General features: G+C 38.4%; 1 protein-coding gene across 1 annotated transcript in view; it reads right to left on the bottom strand.

The window, feature by feature from the left end:
• The window catches only part of LOC108682385 (E3 ubiquitin-protein ligase lubel), a 52,474-nt gene that overhangs the window by 19,409 nt on the left and 8,795 nt on the right, over positions 1–24,270 (bottom strand). The window contains exons 7-27 of the mRNA XM_047884846.1: positions 23,609–23,705; positions 22,987–23,065; positions 22,243–22,395; positions 17,836–18,592; positions 17,143–17,517; positions 15,307–16,516; positions 13,815–15,058; positions 11,435–11,581; positions 10,642–10,851; positions 10,085–10,132; positions 9,111–9,230; positions 8,460–8,602; positions 7,606–7,726; positions 7,125–7,254; positions 6,006–6,329; positions 5,484–5,552; positions 4,958–5,056; positions 3,500–3,643; positions 2,241–2,870; positions 1,449–1,925; positions 244–414 (exon numbers count right to left, since the gene is read on the bottom strand). Of these exons, the coding sequence (XP_047740802.1) occupies positions 244–414; positions 1,449–1,925; positions 2,241–2,870; positions 3,500–3,643; positions 4,958–5,056; positions 5,484–5,552; positions 6,006–6,329; positions 7,125–7,254; positions 7,606–7,726; positions 8,460–8,602; positions 9,111–9,230; positions 10,085–10,132; positions 10,642–10,851; positions 11,435–11,581; positions 13,815–15,058; positions 15,307–16,516; positions 17,143–17,517; positions 17,836–18,592; positions 22,243–22,395; positions 22,987–23,065; positions 23,609–23,705 (6,748 nt within the window). The remainder of the gene's footprint in view (positions 1–243; positions 415–1,448; positions 1,926–2,240; positions 2,871–3,499; positions 3,644–4,957; positions 5,057–5,483; positions 5,553–6,005; positions 6,330–7,124; positions 7,255–7,605; positions 7,727–8,459; positions 8,603–9,110; positions 9,231–10,084; positions 10,133–10,641; positions 10,852–11,434; positions 11,582–13,814; positions 15,059–15,306; positions 16,517–17,142; positions 17,518–17,835; positions 18,593–22,242; positions 22,396–22,986; positions 23,066–23,608; positions 23,706–24,270) is intronic.

Raw genomic sequence — 24,270 nt, forward strand, 5'->3', positions numbered from 1 at the left:
GATTTTTTTTCATGGTTCGGAAACAATAGCACGTTAAAAAATTATCAGCAATTGATATAGATACTGAACGCTTCCGATTCTGCATAAAATGCTGAAAAAAAAACACAAATTCTGTAATTATTAATTTGAAGAACGCAACTGAATAAATTTCTAAATTAACCACCACATTACAATGCACGATGCGGCTCAAGCAGCGGGTTTACATTGAACTGTATTTCATATAACAAGTTATTCATGACTAACCTGCGGCAGCAGCCCGCGTCGCCTCCTCCTGCAGGTCCGGAGTGCTGCGAGGACTGACGGAGATGGGCGTGGAGCCTCCCGACTCCAGGAACGACGAGGCGATCGTCGACTCCAGCGTCGTGGAGGCGGGCGTCGAACCTCTGGACGACTCTTCGGGCTCGGGGGAGTAAACTGCAGCCAAAAGAATTCCGATCACTATTAATGAACAGAGTACTGGTGTTGGTTCTTGTTTCAATTTCTAGTAATCCTTCGGGGACCTTGTATAAACCATGAGTATACTTGAATACCTCAATGAGGTCACCATGCAGACGTCGATAACAGAGGCTTGGCACCGTGATAAATCTTTAATCATTCTTCATAGGACTTGCCCTTCAAACCTGGAATTATCTTTGTTGCACGTCTTTGAACACTCTCTACTAAAATTTTGTCATTTTCAAGTTTCGGTGACCACATGGCGTTTCCAAACTCTAGGTTAGGGCAAACAACAGCTCCATCACTTCTGCATCTAGGAGCTCGCAAGATCGTTGGATCAGTCCAAGCAGTTTATTGGATGAGTCCAAGCAGTCCTTGTCTACATAAACTCGGGCTAATTTCCGCTCCCTATTAAAGGATACTGTTTACCGTCAAATAAATACTGCACCCTATCAATGATAAAATTTGCAGCTAATTGCAATTAATCTATGAAATTATATTGTTGAGATCATATATACAGAAAGTAGCAAATATTTGTGAACTTTTATGGAAATAAATTGTTACAAAATTGTACTCTTCATGAGTCGAAATGCAAAAAGATCACTAATGGAGCACACGACTCCCTGGAAATTAATAACTCTTTTCATGGTATCAGCATAAAAAAATTATTGTCTCAGTCTTAAATTTCAAATTTATCAAAATTGTGAAATGTGCAGGCTTCGGGATTTAAAAGTGTGATTAAAAAAAGGTATTGCCATCGATTTCAAACGGAATCTTAGGTCAATAACAGCATTTTGTCATTATAATTTAAACCAAATGCAGGATAATTCAGCGATCGATTATTTGAGTCATGAGAAATCACAATTCATCTACAAGATGCGCCTACCTGTAAGATGTGCTGCAATTTTTATTTAAAAAACTCACGTCAATATATTTGTATGCAACACATATTGTAAAAGCAACAAAACTCTCCTGTCATCATTCAAAACCACGAATGTAGAAGAAAAGTGTACCTGCTTCTCTAACGCTGGACTCCCGAGCCATGGCTTTGGCAATAGCTTTGCCAATGATGGATGAAGCTTTCTTCACGGGTGCTGGCTTCGTCTGTGACGCTGTAAGAGAAGAAGAATCTCCTGCTATGGGAGAAGATGGGAGTTCTTCAACGACAGACGAGTTGTTTTCTCCAATGTTAGAAGAATTGCCTTCCTCAACGTGAGACTGGATACCTTCTTCAATAAGGGGAGAAGTACCTTCAATAATGGGCGATATTTCGGCACCTTTAACGGAAGAAGGAAGATCTCCTTCAACTGGTATTGAAGAGGCATCATCAACGGCAGTAGAGCGGCTTCCATCGGCGATTGAAGAATAATTTTTTTCGCCGACAGAAATTTTACCTTTACCAGCGGAATATGAAGTGGATTTCATCGCAGCAGCCTGAGTAGCAGCCATATTGTTCTCTCGTTCTTCCAGTTGCGCAATGTGTCGTATATCTATGGATCAGATACCACACATAAAGTGCATGAATATTCAAATTGTTAACACCCACTTCCACATCTAACACTGAAAACTACAAATTAAATCACGAGAATCGGCTGATGAATGATATAAAAAAATATCAGTAATAAAATTTGACTAACATAAGCTTTCCAAATGAATGTCTAATCTCAAAATACCATACGTAGCAGAATCGCCCAATATTATTCAATTTAAATACTGTGGCCGCAAACATTATGAACATTTTCGCTAAAAAATACTCTTCCTTGCGGATAATCTACTAAATCGCTTTGAGCAACAACAATGCTCACCTGATTTCCGGATGTTTGCAATATTGAGCTTGGTGGCCGTTTTAGTTGCCGGTAATTTCGACTTCAAATTCAAGTCAGTTGTAACTTCCTCTTTTTCGACAGTGGCTGCCATAACGTCGATTGCTCTATCTTTGCCTGAACTGTGACTGAGAGTTAGACTGAGTCTGCCAGTGGTTACACTCACCGACTCGTCTTCTTCACTTGATGAAGTTTCGAACGTCAGGGACGATCGCGCTTCCGTTGGCTGTTTTGTTAGATTTTCTGATTTTTCAGGTAAAATTTGATTCCCATTGTTATCGTTGTTTCCTTTATTTTCTGATAATTCTGATGGCGGTTGTTTCTTCTTCCGGTAAGTGACTGCTGGAGACGACCTATCCTTGAGACCAGACTCGACACTGGGAATAAAGTTTTCAGGGACCGGCTGCTGATAAGGAGTCGGTCCTAGCGACGTAGTAGGAATTTTGGGTGCAATTTTCTTATCAAGGGACGATTTTGGAGAATAGGATGCAGCAGCGGTAAGATTTACAGCCTTTCCGATTTCCATGTGATTGTTTTCTACAGCTTCTTGGAATTTTGATCCACTTAAGCTGCTTTGTGGTGAAATAGTTTCAATAGAATGAACTGTCACATCTGTAAGAAAAATTAAAAAAGGTTTGAATAAAGGCAGAGGCTAAAAGGGCTGATATTTTTTAACTTCTTGGCGACTGATGGCAGACTTTCAATCATTAAATAATTTTTGAAACAATTAAATTTTTCGATTAAATATGACATAAGGATTAATTTCCACGGTTTATTCCTTTCAGCCATTTCAATTAGAATACTTAACGGGAAAGAGCATCTTACAAATTCGAGGACGGAACGCAAACTGTCCATGGATTTAGTATTGAATATTCCACACATGTAAGACGAATTTACAGCGACACCTTCATTCGAAATGTGATGTCAGTAAATTGACAACGGATGACCGAAAAATTACATGTCCATTCAAGACCAGTGAATATTTTCTGGTTTTCAATCGAACTTGTATAAGGGGATAATGTCTGCCAAACTGTACGTTATTTAAAGTCATTATCAACTGTACATTCATTATCAGTGAACAAATGCGTTTCGTAATCTTGTACTAAGACGTTGATAAAAAACGTTACCTTGTCTCATAGAGCCGTAAAATGCCAAAATTATCCACTTGAATTCAGTAACTCTAATATCACGAGTAAAAATTATTGATATTAGTAAGCATACAGCACTGCAAAATTGTTCACCTTCTTTCCTGACGTATAGCATTTCCTCAGCAGCCATAGTCTGGGTAGAGTTTATTTGCTCTGCACTGAGTGTCGTGGCGTCTCCAACCTCGCCGTGGTCTGGTGCTGTCACTAGCTGAGTAGTGGTCGTCGAATTTGCGGTCTCTAGTAAATTTAACGAAAAATATGTTGGAATATAATTTAAAATTTTTCAATTGAATATGGAATGGCATTGTGCAAAAATGAAGGTAGAATCGATATCAAGAAACTAAGAGAAAGTTTAATTTAAAAATGATTGATAGGAGCGGTCAAACAGTTTTCAAATGCCTTAGACATATTTACATCTATTGAACCCTCTTTGGTGGGAAAAATTATTTGTGGCAAAATATTTTCAATATTTGGAAAGATTTACATACGAAGCAGATATTCAATTCAAAGGTAGATTCATTTTGATGCACGTACATAGATTTCATGAAATTCGTTCATGAGAAACGCTTGGAATTACGCTGATTGGTCGTTGATAGCTGCCAAACTAATATATGATTACGAAACCTTTATTAAGCTGTGACAGTAGAAATAAGAAATAACAAATCTATCGACATGAGCACAAATCTCCACGTATTAAACCCACAATCTATATAACAAGCACGAGTAACGACAATCTACACGAATTTCCGTAGTGAGCAAAACATGTCATTATTGAATTGAACTTGAAATAGCTAAGTAGCTAAGTTTCTAAAGTTTTTATGCCAAGTACTGTACCACATTTTTAATTTAATTAATTTAATTTTTTGATGCCTGAAAATGAGACTTTAGTAAGGAAAAACTCGGATCACAAAATTTTGGAGTTTAGATTACTTTTTCTGAAATTTATTAAACTTAAAAATATTACAACTTAAATTAACGAAAATCATACGCAAATTTAACCCTTTAGAAGGCAGTGAAGTGGTAACGAAAGATGCATTGAGGTATCAAAAACTGCAAATGATTTGTATCATCTAAACTTTGTAGTAATAAATGAAAGTAAATGTTTAAAAATGTTAAATTAGTTGGTTATCAAGATTGTTATAAGTTACCGCTTTCTAAAATAACGTCCTTGTTCGTCAGTCAAATAGCACACGTGAACGGCATAAAAGAAATTTACCTTACAATAAAACTTTTATAAGAGCGTATAAACTGTTAGGGAAACTTCAATTCATGCGTCCACAATGGTATTCAATGGTAGCATGAGTTCTAAAAAATCATAGCTTCGTTGCTTTAAAGAAATTCAGGATAAATCAAATAAAACACAGGAGCATGGACTGGACTGGAGAGTGAACTGGAAAGGACAGTGGATTAAACTGGACAGTTGTACCGGACTGGGGAGTGGACTGATTACAAGACTTCTCTATTAATTCCAAGACGAGTCACTGCTCTTGATTAATTCAACCAGAGATCCTGGTTGGATCTAAAGTTGAAGTGAACAAGCTAGCCTCGCACCGAAGAATAGCTCCGAAGCTTCGTCCGCCGGAACGCCGGAGCGATCGTCTCCGGAATCCTCCTCTGGAGTTCGTTGCTCTTCGCCATATTCGTCCAAATCTAGTGGACAGTTCGTGACAGAGTCAAGGATTATTCGGCGACGAGAAATTTCTACGGCGATGCACTTCGCGAATGATTATTTCAAGGATTTTCTTATTTTAAATTCTATTTGTGAACATTTTAACGATTAATAAACTAGATCCCAGATTATCTACATTCCATTATTTATCGTATAAAATTATAAATATAATTTTGAAGTTTATCATCCCAAAAATCTCTTTTCTCAGCTGGTAAATAAATTGGCTTTAAAAACCATATGGAACTGAACGATTATTGACGGCGTCAATAATTTCTTTAGTGTAGTGTTTTCTATTGTCATTTTTTAATCATCATAATCATAATTTTCTATTTAGTCAACATTATTTTCAAATAAAAGTTATATTAAATTCGAATGGTTATCACTGAAGATAGAGAGACCACGGCCTACCGACTGCTGTAAAGTACTCGTAGAACGTCGGATTTTGTTCCCGGGCCAGAAGTTCTTCTATTGTTGATTCTAAAAACGACAGAAAATAATAAGTTGTGTCAATATTGTAGTAACGAGGGTATTTTCGGGCTAACAATCGCCCTAAAAAGTAAACAAGCAAAATATAGACGAATCTCATTATCCACTATATAAATATGTGCCTTAATTAATGGTTCTATATCGCCGATACAGAGTACATTAGAACAAGAGATAAGGGATTACTTGTATATTTTATAATTTTATTCAGTTCATCGCTCACTCTCACATTTCGCCCAAAAATAGAAGCTAAAAAAATTTTGAAAATTACCGTGTTATGATTCCCAAAGTTTCAACATGAGTATTTCTACAGTGTCTTTTATAATATTGTTCTTACGTTATTGATAATATATTTGTGCTGATAAAACGATTTTCTGGCTATAAAAAATTATTTATTTCTAAAAACTAAGAAACACATTTTCTCGCTATAATCCGATAACTGCCCACCGTCTTCTGAGTCGATTTGATGGCGCTCAGAATTTTCCAAGTCTGGTTCCTCGTCCAATATGGCGCGAACAATCTTCAATTTAAGTTCTTTTGAGAGCAATGGCGCCTCATTTTCTATTTCCTGTAGCAGGGCTTCAGTTTTGGAGACGAGGTCGGAATTGGCGGTTGAGACGATATTCGAGTAGATGCTTGCGTCCTCGTCATGCTTATTACGAGCAAGTTGGTATTCACCAAGAGGTATGTCTTGATGACTTATATTGGAGTACATCTCAGAAGGACCTTCATCAATTTCTGCGTCGTCATTTTCTTCTTCGTTGTCGCCGTCTAAAATTATACGAGTTCATCCAAAATTTGTGTGAGTAAAAATCATATGTTACGCAAAAAAACTTAAATGTTACCAGAAGCATGAAAATATAGGTTCAAAAATTAATAAGCATTTATAATATGATTATTACTTCGGAAAATTCAAAGAAAAGGAGAAATGAATTAATGCAGGCATGATAAGTTAACCAGCTCACTGCCTTTTAACATCTCAAACTACAAGGTCATTGTAATGCTCTATTCCCAGACGCGAATGTTCTCTCACCCAGTAATAAAAGATCTTTCTTAATATCGAAAATGTCATCGTTGAGATACTGCCAAGCCAGTCACAAAGTATCGATTTCTTTTATTAATCTAATGAAACCTTTTTCTAAAATTTACTAGACTCACTTTTTATGATACGATCAAAACTTAAATGCGACTGCAATATCCAAGAACAGAATAAAAAATTCGTGTTTCCGTGCCTTTTACTGTACAATCACTCTCATGAGCTTCCAGTGAAATATGCTTAGTTTCATTATCTCTCAAAAAATTATATAATTCCAGAAACTAGAATGCAATTTCCATAATTCCGATGAACATCACACAAAAAATTATTGTGATACGCAAGCTGGCAGAAAATTGCACGATATTAGTACAAATAAATGCGTGTAATTTCAAAGCAGCATAGTACCAGCTTTTGAATTCCAAAATAATAGATTAATAAGGTTAACCGTTTATTAATGCGGACATAGGTGTAGCCATGGTTGAATTAATACATGTATTAATTCAACCATGGGTGTAGCAAAGTGTGCTCACCCACGGCAGCGGCATCACCGCGCATGCGCAGAAGCTCCGCGTAGGCCGCCTCCAGATCACCTGCGTTGGCTTGCAAGGCGCTCGCCACGTCTTGGGCGGAGAAGTTACCTCTCGCGGTCAGCTCAGCAAACTGGTCGTAAAAATAAATCATTTTTAGTGAGAGAATAACGGAAATAAAATTGAAATCATGGAAATATAAGGCACTTGAAACTTTAAAACTTTATTTTTTGAATTTATCAAGAAAGACAATTTGGCATAATGAAGATGATGTGAGTTTTCCATTTCGAATTCGAGGAAGAATGAAATTCTAAGGTTATGAACAGTAATGCGCTGCGAGGAAAAGGTAAAAAGGTGAAAAGGACCGACGAACCATACGACCGGAAACCAAAACAGGAATACAGACTGGTAGACAGGCCAGTGGAAAGACTGTAAAGTAAGGTGGATTAATTGGATTAATTTGCATTACTCATAAATTCATCACCTTGTGTTGGCGTTGCTCGAGACTCTCTGTGACGGCTGCCCAAATGTTGCCCTTGTGCGCCCTGAGCGCGGCTCTGGCCTCTTCTTCTGAGATCTGCCCGATGTTGTTTTCCTTCTTCTCTCTGATTAAGAGATCAAAAACAAAATAACATACAAATATATGCCCACTGTATATTCCTAATTTCATACTTTGAAAATATTAGGGATATACACAGTACACTGTCCACAGTCACCAGAGCAAATCAACGAATTCAAAATAACTAAACCCTGTAGATCAGTTGGGCCTTTCATTATTTGGCATTCCCCGCATGGGCACCAAAGGTGAGAGCACCCAAACAGTTCTAACAACATCGAGTAGATCTTTTTCTATTAATTTAAAGAGCTTAATTTGATCTTATAACTACTGCCTCGGGACACACCCATGCAATCTAACGTGGAATTATCATAATTTGGATGCTGTAATATTTTATTATTAGTCCACAAAAAATTCAGCTGGATCATTATTATTTTAATTTAGTATTTTCATTAGTATCTCTACATTAATTCTCCGTATAATTAGACGGTGAAATTGCCTGGTGAAATTATATGTTGGTTATCAAAACATTTGCCGTGGAAATAACAATACTTTAAGCAGAAATGCACATGCTACAAGTATACTGAACACAAGAAAAGAAATACGCTTGCCCACAGTAGACACACAACATTCGAAGCAAGCGTCTACCTGCCATATGTAGAAGCAAGTGACACGACCGTGTGCACCATGTGCCACCAGATCATGGTCCACGCACCTGCCATATGTAGAAGCAAATGACACGACCGTGTGCACCATGTGCCACCAGATCATGGCCCACGCACCTGCCATATGTAGAAGCAAGTGACACGACCGTGTGCACCATGTGCCACCAGTTTTCCATAAGCCAAGCGAGCGGCCCTTTGTCCCCGCACACCGGCAGCGCCGCTGACACCTCCTCTGCCCGGTAGCCTGCGCGCTCCGCCTCCTGAAGGCGGGCCAAATCGAATTTAGTGAAGAGAAGAATTTTAAATTTATTGATATTAAAAATATTATAGGGGTTGGTTGGGCCAAGTCATGTTTAATCTTGCTTGTGCTTTGAACATACTTCTTAAATCCTGCTCTTCTAAGCCACCAGATTACCTCCCTTTTTAAACCGGAATTTCCACTTTTAGCTGTGATTAAGACTGCGAATCACTGTTCACAATTTTGTACTCTCAACTTCGACCATTTGACTCATGATCGAGAGCAGCAACGCCGTCAAAAGTATAGTTTTTTCGTTTTAAAGAATTCTAGCTGATTCTTCTATAGACATTCTAGACATATTTCGCTGAAAAATCCCTGAAAAACCATGCATGTCAGTGTCAATATGCTGCCAAGGGAGAGAAATATTCATTTATTATTTTTAGTGATCGTTAGGACTCGCGTCGTGCGTAAACTAGGCAACGTTGAGATTCAGTAAATTAAGAAAGTTATATTACGTGTCATTGCTTTACCCTTAAGACCTGGACGAGCTCGAGCCCATCCTTCTTCATGGCCTCCTGCTTCCTCTTGGTGATGAGTTCCTCCACAGTCAGGTAGCGGTCCTCGATGTCGCCCACCGCCCGTCGAGGAGCCTGAGAAAATAGACAAAACTTACAAATATTCTTTAAACGAGCCGATTGCATCAATATAGGCTTATTCCGTTGAATAACATTCAGGCTAACAAGAATTTATAAACACTAAAAAAAAAAAAAAATAATTTAAAAATTTTCTAGCTAGCGAAAATTAAAAATAAAGGTGGAAGTGATTAGATGGATCATTATTATTTGCCTCTGATGAACTGTTGCTGCTCTGATGAAGTCCTCAAAAATTGCACCGCTTTTCACTTATAAATTCCTTTTTAACTGATAATGGCCTAAATTGTTCGAGTCTGCCAATGATAAACGAAATGATTAGATTTATCATTGGCCTCCTTTTAATGATTATATTAGCGAATCATGCAGAGCTTAAAATGGTTGAGTCTGTCAGTGATTATTATGGTTCCATCTCAATTATAAGATTTGCGTTTCTTCATAACCATAAAAGTCTTCAAATTTTTTAACCTGCCTTCGGAAGACAATATTCCCTCTCAACAAGATGGTTTGCGAACATTACCGGAACAAACAAGAGTTGAATGCATTAAAAAATTCAATCAAATCGGTTCATAAATCCAAAAAGCTCTAAACTTAGACACATGCGCTTACATGTAAAATGCAAAACATTACAGACAGAATGATAAAAGGCAATCTCATTCAGATACACATGTATAAATCATTAATGGTTTGAGATTATATGTTTCAGGCTGTGTTTTTCTTCATACATTCTCAACGTTGCTATTACACGATATATTTCTTCATTTCTCAACTGGATCACATGTCAACTCGTGACATTCGCTTATTTATAAGTTTAGGGGGCAATCAGCCGGGCCCCTGCATTCCCTATATCCTACCTTGGGACTGGGCTCTTCAGCTGGCTTCTTCGCGCCTCTAAGCAGCATCTGTTCATAAGAATATTTTTCAAGACAATGATTCATGGGAAAGTGTTAAGAATTAAAGGCAAAAATTATTATTAAATGGTATGCATCATTATATTATTGTTTTTTAATCAATATCATATTAAAAGCCTTAGTGAATCATTCGAGGCCAAAAGTAGATTTTTAGAAAATGCCAGCGGATAGATTAGAAAGAATTAACGTTAACGGCAAAATTGTAAATGAAAAACTATGTTTTACGTTCTGTTTTATGGATTATCGTAGGTAAATTGTGAATGCGTAAACGATATAATTGAGTGATCAGTAAAAATTTTAAACTGAGATGTGAAATTTCAATTTTTTTAGCCGGTGAACTTGACCGCGCGGATGCTATTTAATTTGTAGGAACAAATGATAAACTTAATCAGAGGCTGAAATCTGAATTCAGGCTTTAAAGATGAAATTTCAGTCAGGGAGGAAACTTAACAGCCTGGATAATATTAAATTTTGTAATTTTGGACAAACAGAGCATGGACCTGATCAGAGGCGGACTTCTGAAGGGGACGAACGTCATTGTGCCCCGATAGTGCGTCTTGAAAGGTAAGTCCTTCGTAGACGTCCGACGAGACGTAGCCTCCTTCAGGAGATTTGGTCCTGAATCCTGCGGAGACGTCTTGATCTTCATGGTCCTCCTCGGAATGACGTAACGTCTTGTCCAAAGGCGACGCTGCGCTCACGTCGCTCGTCTATAAAATGACGTTAAAGTTAAAAGTTAAGTATGAGTTACCCATGTCAGACTGCATAATTTCAGGTAATAATCGTGCCAATAGTAGGTCTCAGTTAGAAAAAATCGTAAGATGATGGATCTTTCTGTTCTGTTCTATTGCTTTAAAAACATTAGTAACGAAAGGTTTTTCCTTATACAGAGTTACTGAATGAGTTAATTAGAGAAGTAAAAAAACTAGGCGACTAAGTGACTACTAGCGAGCTAATTACACTCAACGCGCAAAAATATTGTCAGTAAGCAATGTCTCTATCAAAGTCCCACTTTTAGTCGCTACGAGAATTCTGACCGAAACCTCTGATCTGATAATTACCAAGAGTTAAATTAATTCAAGTTCTAGGAGATCCAATTGATGAGTTGGGAAGAGGTTCTAATTCCCTTAGTTCGATCATCAATTTGGAATCTAGTAACTTCAGAAAAAAATCATGTAATTGTGTTCCTAATGGTTTGTCCTTATTTTTACCCAATAAAATAAAGATCTAGCTTAAAATGTCTTCTTCTCTGTTCACCGAATGCAATAACTGTGCTGAACGTTATGTCTCTACCTCTTCTAAGGGCTCTTCAGATGAAAAAGGTAAGTCATCGACTGAAGATTTGATTGTTTCGCGTGACGCTCGCCGCTGGTCAGTAGCAGCTTTAAGAGACTCAAGAGCTGTGACGAGCTCTTCGTCGCCCACAGCAACGACTAAGGTCTGTAGGAGCAACAAACTGCCGTCTATATCGAGGAAACGGCAACCTGATACTTTGGAATGAGCAATTACAAAATTCTAACCAAAACAGAAAATAAATTTAGTTTGCAACTATATAAGTTCAAAATTAGAATTCACATAGGGAGTACAAATAAAATACATTAAGCGGTCAATTGATATCAACTTCAATTTTTGCAAGTGCGGTCTTTTAAAATAGTGCAGAGTGCTCCAGCAATACAAATAATACGTAATAGTTCAACACCAATTGAATCAAAATTATCGTTAATCGATCGCTTTTTTTCAACGCCAGGTTAATATGAGATACAATTATGTTTTTTTCTGAACTGATTTCATGAGTTGGACCCTTAATTTTACCGCGGATGTAACAAAAAAAACTATAACTCAGTACTCAGTATAATATGATGTCACGGACGGACAGACAGACGGAGGTGGAAGGTGGACAGACGGACATCACGAGCACAATAGTGCATTTTTTTCATCAATGAGAAAATGCGCTAAAAAGCCTGTCTTCAAATCTGTTAGTAATATCTCCGAGAAAATTTAATGAGCAGGAAGAGCAGGAATAAAATTCTAACTCTTTTAACAGTGCCAAGTTCTATATGAAATATATTTTTATACATTTTAGTGTAAAGTAAAAGCAGGAAAATCTACGAGGTATGTTTGTAAAGTTTGTTTATCTGCATCATGGATTAATAAGCCACTCTAAGCATACCATTGATTTATCCAAAACCTGCTAAAAATCTGTTAGCTTTAAAACCTATATCATCATAGCCAGTTTCTGTTACATTTGTCTACAATTTTTTACTCACCGTTGCACGTAGAGAAACATAGATGCTTATTTATAAGTTCAAAGTCTCATTAGAGCACAGTCACGTTATGTCAGTACATTATCAATATACCTCTTCGACGAGCTGAGTCAACACTTATCATAATCTCGTAGGCGGTACCCGAATTTTGTAACAGTAGTACTTATAGTATTTTGGTACCATCACCTTGCTATGGAGAAAACTATGGAAGTCCTCGGAAGAAATTCCATTTATGGAATAAAAATTATAAAGTTACTCAACGTCGAATGTTTTCGTGTATGTAAATAAACCTATTATTTTATTTGATAATTGTAGAAAGAATAAAGATCTTTTACAAATCATTTTCCTTTCGAACAGCCAGCTTTCGAAAGAAATTGGCTTTCAATACTTTTTATGGTTTGTTGAAATTCTTCAATCCCATTTACTGCAGCCTAAAAGATTGTACTCATAAGTGTAATTAAATTGTTAATATTCTCGCAAGAGAAAAAGATATAAATACGTCTTCATCATTAGAAGAGATAAGTCCTTATCATTGACAGTAACTTTAAAGTTATATTAATTTTACTTTACCTGCTGAGTTGGGGCATTTCAAGTTCATATGGAAGCCAATAAATTTGCGTTAATCAGAGGTTCATCATTATGGTTACAACCCGAATTTAGGACCGGAATGATGACAGCCTCCTGGTATAAGAAACTTGTTGCAGAGTTTAATTTATATATTTCAGTAAACTATTAGTGGATCCCTTCGTTTTAATGTGTTGTACATTAGATATTGTTTCAGGTGCATGTGCTCTCATTAGACCCTTCAAAAGCGATTTTTAAAATTTGCCTATTTATTGACTTTTTTATTTAACGTGTTTATTCTTGATATTATCTTCTACTTTTGTTAAAAGCCAATTTCGCTACTCTCGCTGGACGCTCTTGCTTTTTCCCGCTAAAACAAATAATTAAAAATTTTACTTGTCGAATTTTTCTGTGATCGCGAGACTCAGCGCTTGACTCACCAGCCTCGGTCTGAGGTAAAGAAAATTCTATTAACCGATAATTTAGAAGCCGTGTTCTAATAAATTATTAGATTGTGACCCATTTTTCAAAAATTTAGGATTATTGATGTGTGAAACTCTGATTATATGTCAGGTAACGAAAAAATTGTCTCATATTTTGAAGTAATGAGTTCTCGACGCTCGTGAATGTCAGTACAATTTCGCACGTTTTGCTTTACCTTTTTTTAGCTCAGATGAACTCTATACTTCGTGTCTAGTGTCAATCTATTTATTTGAGCCGAGAAAGCCTTTTCCAAGTGTCACCTAATGCATTTGGAAGTTAAACGCGTCTTTCATAAACGAAGCTTGAATGTCAGCCTACGTCTACTTGATTATAGACTATCTGTCCCTGGATTTGCTTTTCACCTGTAACATGTGATTGATGTCTTCCGGTCGACTGCTTGCTGTATCATCAACAAATTCATCTTGGGAGTCATCAGGAGAGTAAAAAGCTGCATCCGAAGATGAGAAACTTAGCGGCGTATGCTGACGATCGTAAGGGATGCCACCGAATCCAGCTGACGACCCGATGGAAGAGCTCGGTCGCTGCTGCACGTCGTCAGTCGAACCGTTTGAGTAGCTGCGCGTTGGGCGACGTGTCTCTTGAGGAGACGAGGTTTTGGTCGGCAGCAGCAAAACGTCACGACTAACATATTGTGATACATCATCTACTTTTTCTTTCAGGTCGTTCATTTCCTGCTCGTTTGGTAGGTGGGGGGCCGTCACACTTTCAAACGAAGGTTCTTCACGAAGATTAAATTCAGAATTTTCTTCCAGATTTGAAGATTTAGTTTCAAGCTTTTCTATCGGACTAGTGACAGCGTTAGCCTCATTAGTTTCTTTATTCCTAATGTCTTCACTCAAATCGTTTCGAATGATTTCTTCAAACACATCTTCCACTTTGATTGATGATGAATTTGCTTTCTCGCCTGTAAAGTTTTCGTGTTCCGACACCAACGCTATTTCCTTAAGGTCTTCGTGATCCGACAGCGGTTCGGCATACTGTACGCACGGTGTTTCTGGATGAGGTTCTTCGATTGGGGGCAGAGCACTAAATGGCCTTTCGTCCATTGAAGGGTCAATATCTGCCACTTCATTTGTACCCATTGTGGCTACATCATCCAATGTATTAGCGAAGCTGATCTCTTCCACGTCTAGATGGAAAGGAGAAGGAGATTTCTCTTTCGGCTTTTGAACAACAAGATGATCCGATTGCTTCGTGCTCAGGGGTCGAAGAATCTCCACGGCCTCGTTAGACGTAATAATCTGAACTTCTGCGTGCTGAATTTCAACCACCGGGCCTGGAGTGGACGCTCTAGATATAAGATTTGACTTACGAACACGATTTTCAGCATCAGGTGATCTCTGCTCGGTAGCAAGAATAGTCTTATCTGAATTTCCAGGGCCAACAAGAGTCGCATCATTCGAATTACTGTTATTACTTTCTTTTTTCTCGCCAATTTGTTCTTTTTCAAATACTTCTTCATCTGCGGGGCTCGGTTCCCTGGGGCTACTCTGAGCTGACTGACTGTCTGGGGACGGGTGGCCGGGCGTTCTAGACAGTCGCTCAGAAGCGATCTTGCTACGAGACTTCACTCGGCCACTCAATCCTGTAACATACAGGAAGGGAAAGGAAAGTGAATAAAGGCTTTCGATAAGTAGTTTTATTATTTATAACAAATGAATTCAGCAGTTTCGTACAAAATATATTCATCCTAACACACTGCTGCTAACGCTATAAGGTTAGTAAATGACCACTGTTATAGAGGACCCTCAGCCGGAGATAGGCAGGGCTCATGGGTGGAAGCTAAGGGCGTTAACACACCACTCCAATTTCAGTCTCATCCTTGAAGTTTACCTTCACGCCTTCGGTACCCTCTTTCTCGATCCCTTTCGCGTTCTCTTTCTTTGTATCGGGATGACATGCCATCAAAATCTGCCGAACGGGATTGGGATATTTTGACGTCGCTGAGTTGACGTTCGAGATCATCAACCACATCGCTAGCTGAGCCGGAGCTGCCAGCTCGTCGTCTTAACTTTTTTTTGCTGCTGCTTCTACTTGCTGTTGACAGCTTCGAGCTTCTCTCACGCCGGTGCTCCCTTCCATTGTGGTGTGTTTGATGACTGTTATTTTTGCCTTCATTTTCATAATCCGACGGTTCCAGATCATCAACCACATCGCTAGCTGAGCCGGAGCTGCCAGCTCGTCGTCTTAACTTTTTTTTGCTGCTGCTTCTACTTGCTGTTGACAGCTTCGAGCTTCTCTCACGCCGGTGCTCCCTTCCATTGTGGTGTGTTTGATGACTGTTATTTTTGCCTTCATTTTCATAATCCGACGGTTCCAGATCTTCTTCGTCCTGCTCATTTCGTCGGCTGCTAAATCGTCTATGCTCACTTCGTCTTCGCTCGGTGGCTTTCTTCAAATGATTACGAGCTTGGGCCATAGCGGCCTGAGTTTTGGAACACATACCACACACCCTTGAACCAGCTTGGTTGATGAAAGTGCAATGATCGCATTGCCAAGCTAGAACACTGCCTGGATAGCCTGGCCTGGAGCTATTTATGATGTCGTCGTCCGCTGAAGGCGAAGTGGACGAAGTGTGATCGCTGTCAGACCGGTGAGATGACCTTGTTCGGCGACTCAAATCAGCTTGGCTAAAAGATCGAGACTTGCTGGAATTATGCGAACGCCGTGATGAAGACCGAACTGATGCTGCCGGTGAGGATGAAACTTTGCTAAAAACTGCCATCGAGTCAGGAATGGAAATAGTGGACCCTTGCATGGATCCTTGCATTATGTTCGGAGGTGGAGGTGGTGGTGGTGGATAGTAGCCCGGATACATGGGATGTGGCATGTGATGGTGCATGTGTGGTTGCCAAGGATAACCGGATACATCGCTGCCCGCAGATGACATGTTCATGGATAAGTTAGAGGCGGCGCGTTTCATGCCATGGGTGGGTATTGGCGGTGGGTACATCGGAGTGGGACCGTGACACATGTCGCATTGCGGTGCCCAGATCATCCCTCCGGAGTACGGCACGAGATTCAGCTGCTGGAAGCTCCCACTCTGAAAAAGTAGGATATATTGAACGTAAAGATTACTTCGAATAGTTCTATTGGTGCAAAAAAATAAAAATTCCACTCTAAATTCAGCTCCTTCGAAGATAATTGAAAATTACTGGTATTTTCGTATTTGAATCGAATTAACCTGTTATCATTTGGTTTTAATTGAGAGTAATTTCAATGTGTTATAGAATTAAAAATCATACTACTATACTGGGGAGTGTAAACTAACAATTTAATTTAATTATCCTGGCAATAAACAGTTTTCTATAAAATATTCCCTGCATGAGCGAAACAACGGTAAAGGGAAAATGCCTGTTGAACAAGACTTACTGGCACGCTGAATCTGAAACCGATTCACCAAACAAGATTCAGATTCGCTCAAGAAACAGACAAGTGCTCAAAAAACGATCTGGGTAAATTACCTTTGGTTGGCCAAGCATGCTTTGAATCTTCAAATGGTCACCGGTAATGTATCTGTGTCAGCTGTCCGTATTACAAATTTTCGCTGTAGTAGTAAATACGCTTAATAGCAGATGTTACAAGTCTCACTGTAATCAGAAATTTGACAGTTCTACAGTACATTTTTATTATCTAGAGATAGCGAAATTTGAAAAAAAAATTCCTCACCGGGTGCATGCTACCCATTCGAGGCACCAGCTGGTGAGGGTGCTGCTGTGGTTGGAAGGGCAGGGGCAGTTGCTGCTGTTGCAGTTGCATGGTGTTGAGATCACAGACCGATGTTGAAGAGGTCATACCCCTTCCTCCTCTAGAAGGTGTGCTGTTGATTTTACCCCCTGCTATTGATTGGGCGCTGTTAAACCTGCTTCGAGGGTTGACGAAGGGTTGTTCTTGTAGAACTTGAGGTGTGGTGGGCACGGAGTGGGTGGTGGACATAGAGTGGGTTGTCGGCTGCATATTCTGCATCCATTGTTCTTCAGACACACTTTGACTGCGGTGGCGGTTAGCAGAGTCCCAGGAGGCGCCGACGTCGATCATGGATTGCTGTGGGCAGAAGAAAAATGTATTCACGAGCTGAAATTATTACTAACTACAGTTCGATATTGCAGTCTTGTCATGTTATTATCATTCTGATATAGAAGACTTTGGTGAAACGGTTCTGAAAAGAACATTGTTCAAAGCAAAAAAAAAGAGCATTACATTGTTGCCAACGGCGTAGAATGAGTTTACTCAGCAACTAAATCCAACGAACACCGAACAATTGTCCTTTCAACTTCTAAAACCTAATGAATTTGCCGAAATGAAAAATGCAGATGCTTTGCTTATATAAACCTTTGAGAAATAGTGGAAAATTAAACTAACAGCATTTTGTTTGCGCCTGTTACGGTTCCTTCTTCGAATAACAGCTGGCAAGGAGGTGTCGGGCTTCAAGGATTCTTCACCATACTTCTTTCTCCCTTTGAGTGCAATTTCTTCGTCCTCTCGTGTTGGATGAAGACCAGAAACATCGAAACTGCAACTTGAAGGGACCGGAGAACGCAATCCGTTTTCACCTTCAGGGCGGACCAAGGATTCTTCACTGTTCTTCGCAACGTCTACACTTTGCTCTTCGGATTCTTCTGTACAAACTTGAGGGTATGACGTATAATTATAAAACGAGTAGTAATAGGAACTCGAGTAAGGAACAAATGAGCAAGAAGCGGACTTTTGTATTCCCCTGCTGCATCCCGCTGTTGGATACATCGCTGACGAGTAACCGTGTCTGAGATCATACATTATTGGTGGATATCCTACACTGGCTTCACCAGAACAATATCCACCATCTGAGTAAGAATAGTGGTATGACTGAGATGGAAAGCCAGCGCTTGGGTAGTTGCCAGTGATGGTTATTGGAGGGGGTGCCGTTGTTAAATATGAAGGTTTTTCGTGCAAATAGGCACCATCTTCGTCTAGTGCTTCTTCTATAGGTTCCGGGTTACGCGCATTGGATGGAAGCCACATTTCTGTAGGCAGTTTCTGCGGGGCGCTTACGTGCGGCTCTTGCTTATACGATGAAGATTTGGAGAGCCACATTCTTGTGTATAAATTATAATGGTTTAGTAGTAGTCGAGCACAAGGTTATAGTTTACGTTTTTGGAATGTTAAATAGCAATATAATTGCATAGAAAAATTCAACTGTTAAGACAAAATTTCCGCTATTCGCTTTAGTATTTTCACCAGTTCATCATTAATTTAAATTTAAGTAAATACAAATAACAAAGGGAAGTACAGTATAGTTCTTAGATACTTTGGTTTAATTACATACAAACCGAATAACGTAAAGAACTATACAACGGAACTCTCATCCAAAAAATTAGAAGCAAAACGTGTAAAAGTTGAAAAAACTTTATAAGCTTCCAGATGAAGCACAGTTGAAAGCAGGATGGCAACGCGTGGTGTCCACAGCAATGATTGCTTGACAACTGAGGCTTGCAGAGCTTCGAGTCACATACATATAATCATTTTTGGCTAGACTCTTACCCCTTGGCAAGGACAACAGACGCCTCCCTTGGCCAACAATTTCAGTCTACCGGAGCTCAATTTTTTAAGCACTGAACACCTGCCTTGATTCACCGTCTCACTCACACCTGCCCTATACCACCATCACACCTGTTCTATATCATCATCAAGCATTTCCACATTTGTCAATATGCACTGCAAATGCAATGAAGCGTCAGACAGACACTAAATTAATAAGATTATGAATATACTAGTAAATTACCTTCAAATTCAATAGCGACAGAACAAGCCTGAGGTAGCAAAAATTAAAATTCTAAATTGCATAAGAGTGACTAAAATCATTTTATTTTTCCTCTACAATAGCCAGCAGCAAAAATCATTAGAATTTCCCGCAGTCACGTCCTTGGCAAGGCTGGTAACACGTCTTACGGCGTACGGTCTTGTCAGCTGCCAAGGTTACGCTAATGAGCAAATTCGCGCAGCGGGACAATATCGCGTATATCTCGAGAACAAGCATACGCCGTAGCCCGGGTACAATATTGTTTGATATAAACGTATGTGTTTTTTTCTTTAAAATAAACTTAATAACAAGCATGTATTACAGTTCATTAAGACACTTTATTTTGCATGACAGGTACTCGCAATGAATGAAGCTTCTTTCATTGTAAATACTCACGATGAAGGACGCTTCGTTTCAAGGTAGGTACTCGAGAAATTGAGCAAACATTGTACAAGTTTCATGCGTTCACAGCGAAGGCATGCATACGGTTGTCTTGCCTAACTTGCAATCTATATGATACGGTAAAAACTGCAGTCATTATATAGTTTGTAAAAATGCCCATTTTATCACATGAAAAACTTGCTGGCTGCTAGCAGAATATTAGCTTGTATAAGAACTCTGCGCTAAATAACTCAGACACAGAAGCCGAAAAAATGTAACAGGTGATACCTTTTGGCTCTCTCTTTTGCCAACTTTGGAGAGGTGACAAGTTCAAGTTTGTCATTTAACGTCGCAGATACTGAGTCGAGTTACAATCATTACGACGAAGAAATTAAATCGCTAATATTTCAAGTAAAAGGATTAATTATTTCATGATAAAATTTTAGGCAGAAAAAAATTTGAAGAGGAGAGAGGCAATTTATCCCCTAAACATAATTAGATCGAAATGAACGCACAAATAATTCAGTATAGAATAAATATTCAAATACACATTTGCATTGATGCAAAACAATGATGCTGAATGTCGGATTGCGGAAACCACTAATTGAGGGTTAAACCATTAAAAAGAACATTACATCAAGAAAACAATATAAAAAAGCCTAGAAGCCTCAGTCGAATAAATCAACTGGCGAAGGCACGGGTTAGACGTGACCGCCAAAAACAGCCAGAATGTGGCATTACTGATAAAATAACTGAATATATAAATAAATAAAGCAAATAGTTTTAAAATATGTGCAGAATAACAATTTATTCTCTACGAACGCAGTGCATCATTTTATTACCTTTTGAGGTGATAGAATAAATTACACGAATGACTATAAAATAGAGGAATTTTTTTGGTACATGATAAATTTTAGTTTAGGCACTTCAAATCTTCTTGAAAATATTCATTTTGTAATTTCCAAAAATATACCTATTAATCATGAACACCTAATGCATGTATAATAAACAAAATATGAAGGTCACCATGACAATCGTGTTTTACTTATCATAATATAATAATAATATTAATTGTTTTACTTATTAAGAGTCTATCACTCTACACGAAACACGAAAAATTTCACCAATGAATTTTCCATCGTCAGTGAAAAGTTGAGGTTCCCGAAAGGGCGGAAACCACGTTAATGTTAATAATTGTTACTAATAAAGTAATTCGTGTTTACATAAGAATCGTTCGATATAGTGATCAAAATTATATTTATTTCTATGAAACTTTACTTCTTTACTTTTAATTTTCGAACGGCATCACGTTTGCCACTATGACTTGTATATCTTGACTTGCCAAGTAACAGCAACAACTGAAACAACAACAGTAACAGCAACGACTGAAGTAAAAGTTACAACTGAAGTAACAACAACAACTGAAGTAACAACGACTGAAGTGACAACAACTGAAGTAACAACAACTGAAGTAACAGCAACAACTAAAGTAACAAAAACTGAAGTGACAACAACTGAAACAACTGAAGTAACAACAACTGAAGTAACAACAACTGAAGTAACAACAACTGAAGTAACAACAACTGAAGTAACAGCAACTGAAGTAACAACAACTGAAGTAACAACAACTGAGGTAACAACAACTGAAGTAACAACAACTGAAGCAACAACAACAGATGTAACAACAACTGAAATAACAACAACTGAAGCAACAGAACAAATGAAGTAATAACAACTGAAGTAATAGCAACTGAAGTAACAACAACTGAAATAACAACAACTGAAGTAACAACAACTGAGGCAACAACAACTGAAGTAACAACAACTGAAGTAACAACTGCAGTAACAATAACTGAAGTAACAACAACTGAAGTAACAGCAACTGAAGTAACAGCAACAACGGAAACAACAACAGTAAAAGCAACAACTGAAGTAACAACAACAGAAGTAACAGAACAACAGAAGTAACAGCAACAACTGAAACATCAACAACTGAAGTAACAACAACAGTAACAACGGAAGTAACAGAACAACATAACAAAGGTCGACAGCGCGACATGGCACCAGGTGTCTCAGAGTCTAATTCAGGACGCACGAAAATAGGCTTTACTCAGCCGTGTCATTCTCTGGTGCCAGCCAACAATATTGCCAGATTCTTCAAAAAATATTAATAAATCAGCAGCTTAGCTGCTAATAACGTACTAAACAGTAATAAAATCTTAGAAAATATAATGCTGTTTTCTCCTCATTGACAGGAGGCTCGACCCTAAGAGAGTCACAATCTCCAACAGTGCAGATTTACAGTCAAGAAATGAATACATTCAAAATTCATGTTCGAAACTTTCAGAAATTTCAATGAATGATTTGCGCCAAATGACATTTCGCGATTTTCAGTCATTTTTTCCGCGATTTTCAGTGGCTGAATATTGCGTCACCATTTCAGATCGGGGTTTCACTATGTGTTCCTTTACTTTTCGAAAAATATGGTTAAATTTCTTAATATCTATTATGAGCTGCAATTGTGAATAAATCTTTGAATATGCTGAGGATGAAGATGAACTTTACTATGCAATATTTTAGTTATTGCATTCGTTATTTAAAATATACACGGATGGTTATCACAGTCAGCCCCAGTGCCCCCCGCAGAGCTGGCTGGGGGGCGAGGGAGCGCAGGGTATTGGGGGGCACGGCCCCGCCTAGCATCTTCGGTGTTCAGGTCCACTACAGTCTGCGGGATCGCCACGGCCAGCACCGACTCGCTTCTTCACGGCCAGAGAAAATGGAATGTGTGAGCCATGAACAAAATAGAGGACTTAAAAGTGTTGTAACAAGTGAGCAGCTATTAGCAAATGACTCCCAATTTTTCAGTAACTTAGGAATAAATACGTGTGTAAATTTCGGCGTGTAGTTAATAAAACATGATTTTATAAAGTGCGATCGTGTTTATTACCTAACTCGTGTTAAGTAGCGGCAGCTTGGGTATCATCAACTCCAGCCATGAAACTTTGATTCGTTCGGAATCATTTCTCCGAATTATACGATTTTTGTCACAAGATTCCAGCTAGGTTGGATCATTTGGAAATTGCACCAATGCCTGATTACAGACCATAACAAATTACTGGCTCATTTGCTCAGTTAAAATTAAATTCACGATGAAAAGTAATTATAACAAATTGTATGCTCGACAGTTTTGGTCATTTGGTACAATTTTACAACGGTTTTCTGTCACTCATTTCATTTGTCTTACCTAGAAATATTTAAAAAAGCTCACTTGTAGCGATTGTTGTAATTGTATGAATACAGTCTTCTTCCCGTCGAAATGAATAATAGAAACACACAAGTTCATCACTCACTGGCTGTTCGCGAGGTCAGGTGAAGTGATGGAGCGTATGAGGTTGCTGTGCACTTCGCCTCCACCATTCGACACTCCGCCTGTCGAGTTAGCAGGCCCAACAGTTAGCGGTATTCGATTAATGATAATCAATGTAACACGCCGTAGCTCATTGATCAATTTTAGGCATGATGATAAGTGTAAGTAATGTCTGCACTGCAGTATGGGATAATAAATTAAGCAATGCGTAATGATACTCGAAAATATATAACATCCATTTTAATCGAAGGAAACATTTTTCAAGGAAGAATTTTTGCTAAGAAAAAAAGTAAGAGAAAAGAAGAGTTTTTGAAATAATGTTCAATTACCGATTTTCAGAATTTACCGTAATAATGTTGCAACATTGCTGATTTTCGGTGCATTAGTTGTGTTGTATGTAATGCACAATTTTATTAATTATGCTCAACTTTTGTTCATCAAAGAGAACGGGATGGAATTTTCTAATACATGACAAACGTTGAAAACAAATCCAATAAATAATATAATTTCTTGTGCCTTATCAATAAATAACCGATAAAACTTACAAATAAAGGGAGGCCAGTTATTGTTAATAATTTAAATTACTGTAAGTTTACAGGACTCACCCAACGGTGGAGCAGGCAGGGGGCGGCTGCCCATGAAGCGCTTAAGGCTGCCCATGAGTCCTCCTCCCTCGGATGTGGGACCCTCACTGCTCCCGCTCTGTGGAGGGAATCAAAATTCCTGTCAACTTTCGTGTATGAAAATTCATAGTAATATTCCTGCATTAGGATAAATACAACGAGTGCGCGGAGGTCAGGCTAGCATGAATATGGACCTCCTCACTCAATATTCCGTTAAAATACACGAAATTGGTTAACGGTTCGTGTATGATTCTGACTATCAGTTAGTAATAATTTTCATGATGCCCTGTTTGAATTATCTAACAATAATGTTAAAATAAAACTATATCATTCAGAAAAATTTACATAATATGTATCGCTAAAGTAAAAACATGCACACGAAATCAGAATATTGGAAAATAGCAAGCAGAATATACAAGCGAACGAGTATCAAAGAATCGACTGCAACTACAATTGGATACAGAAATTTTCAGTTCGATGTTAGAAATTAAAGATTACTCCAACAATGATCAAGAAGAAATCCTAATTTAAAGTAGGTTAATTTCAGAACGAAATTAATGGCAGAGATATAGTTCCCCATTGGGAACTATTTAGAAGCCAGTTGCTCCACCTTGCTACTTAAAAACTGAAAAACAAGCTTATTG

Source organism: Hyalella azteca, unplaced genomic scaffold (genome assembly GCF_000764305.2).
Source record: "Hyalella azteca isolate HAZT.00-mixed unplaced genomic scaffold, Hazt_2.0.2 contig16293, whole genome shotgun sequence".
Taxonomy (NCBI): Eukaryota; Metazoa; Arthropoda; class Malacostraca; order Amphipoda; family Hyalellidae; genus Hyalella; species Hyalella azteca.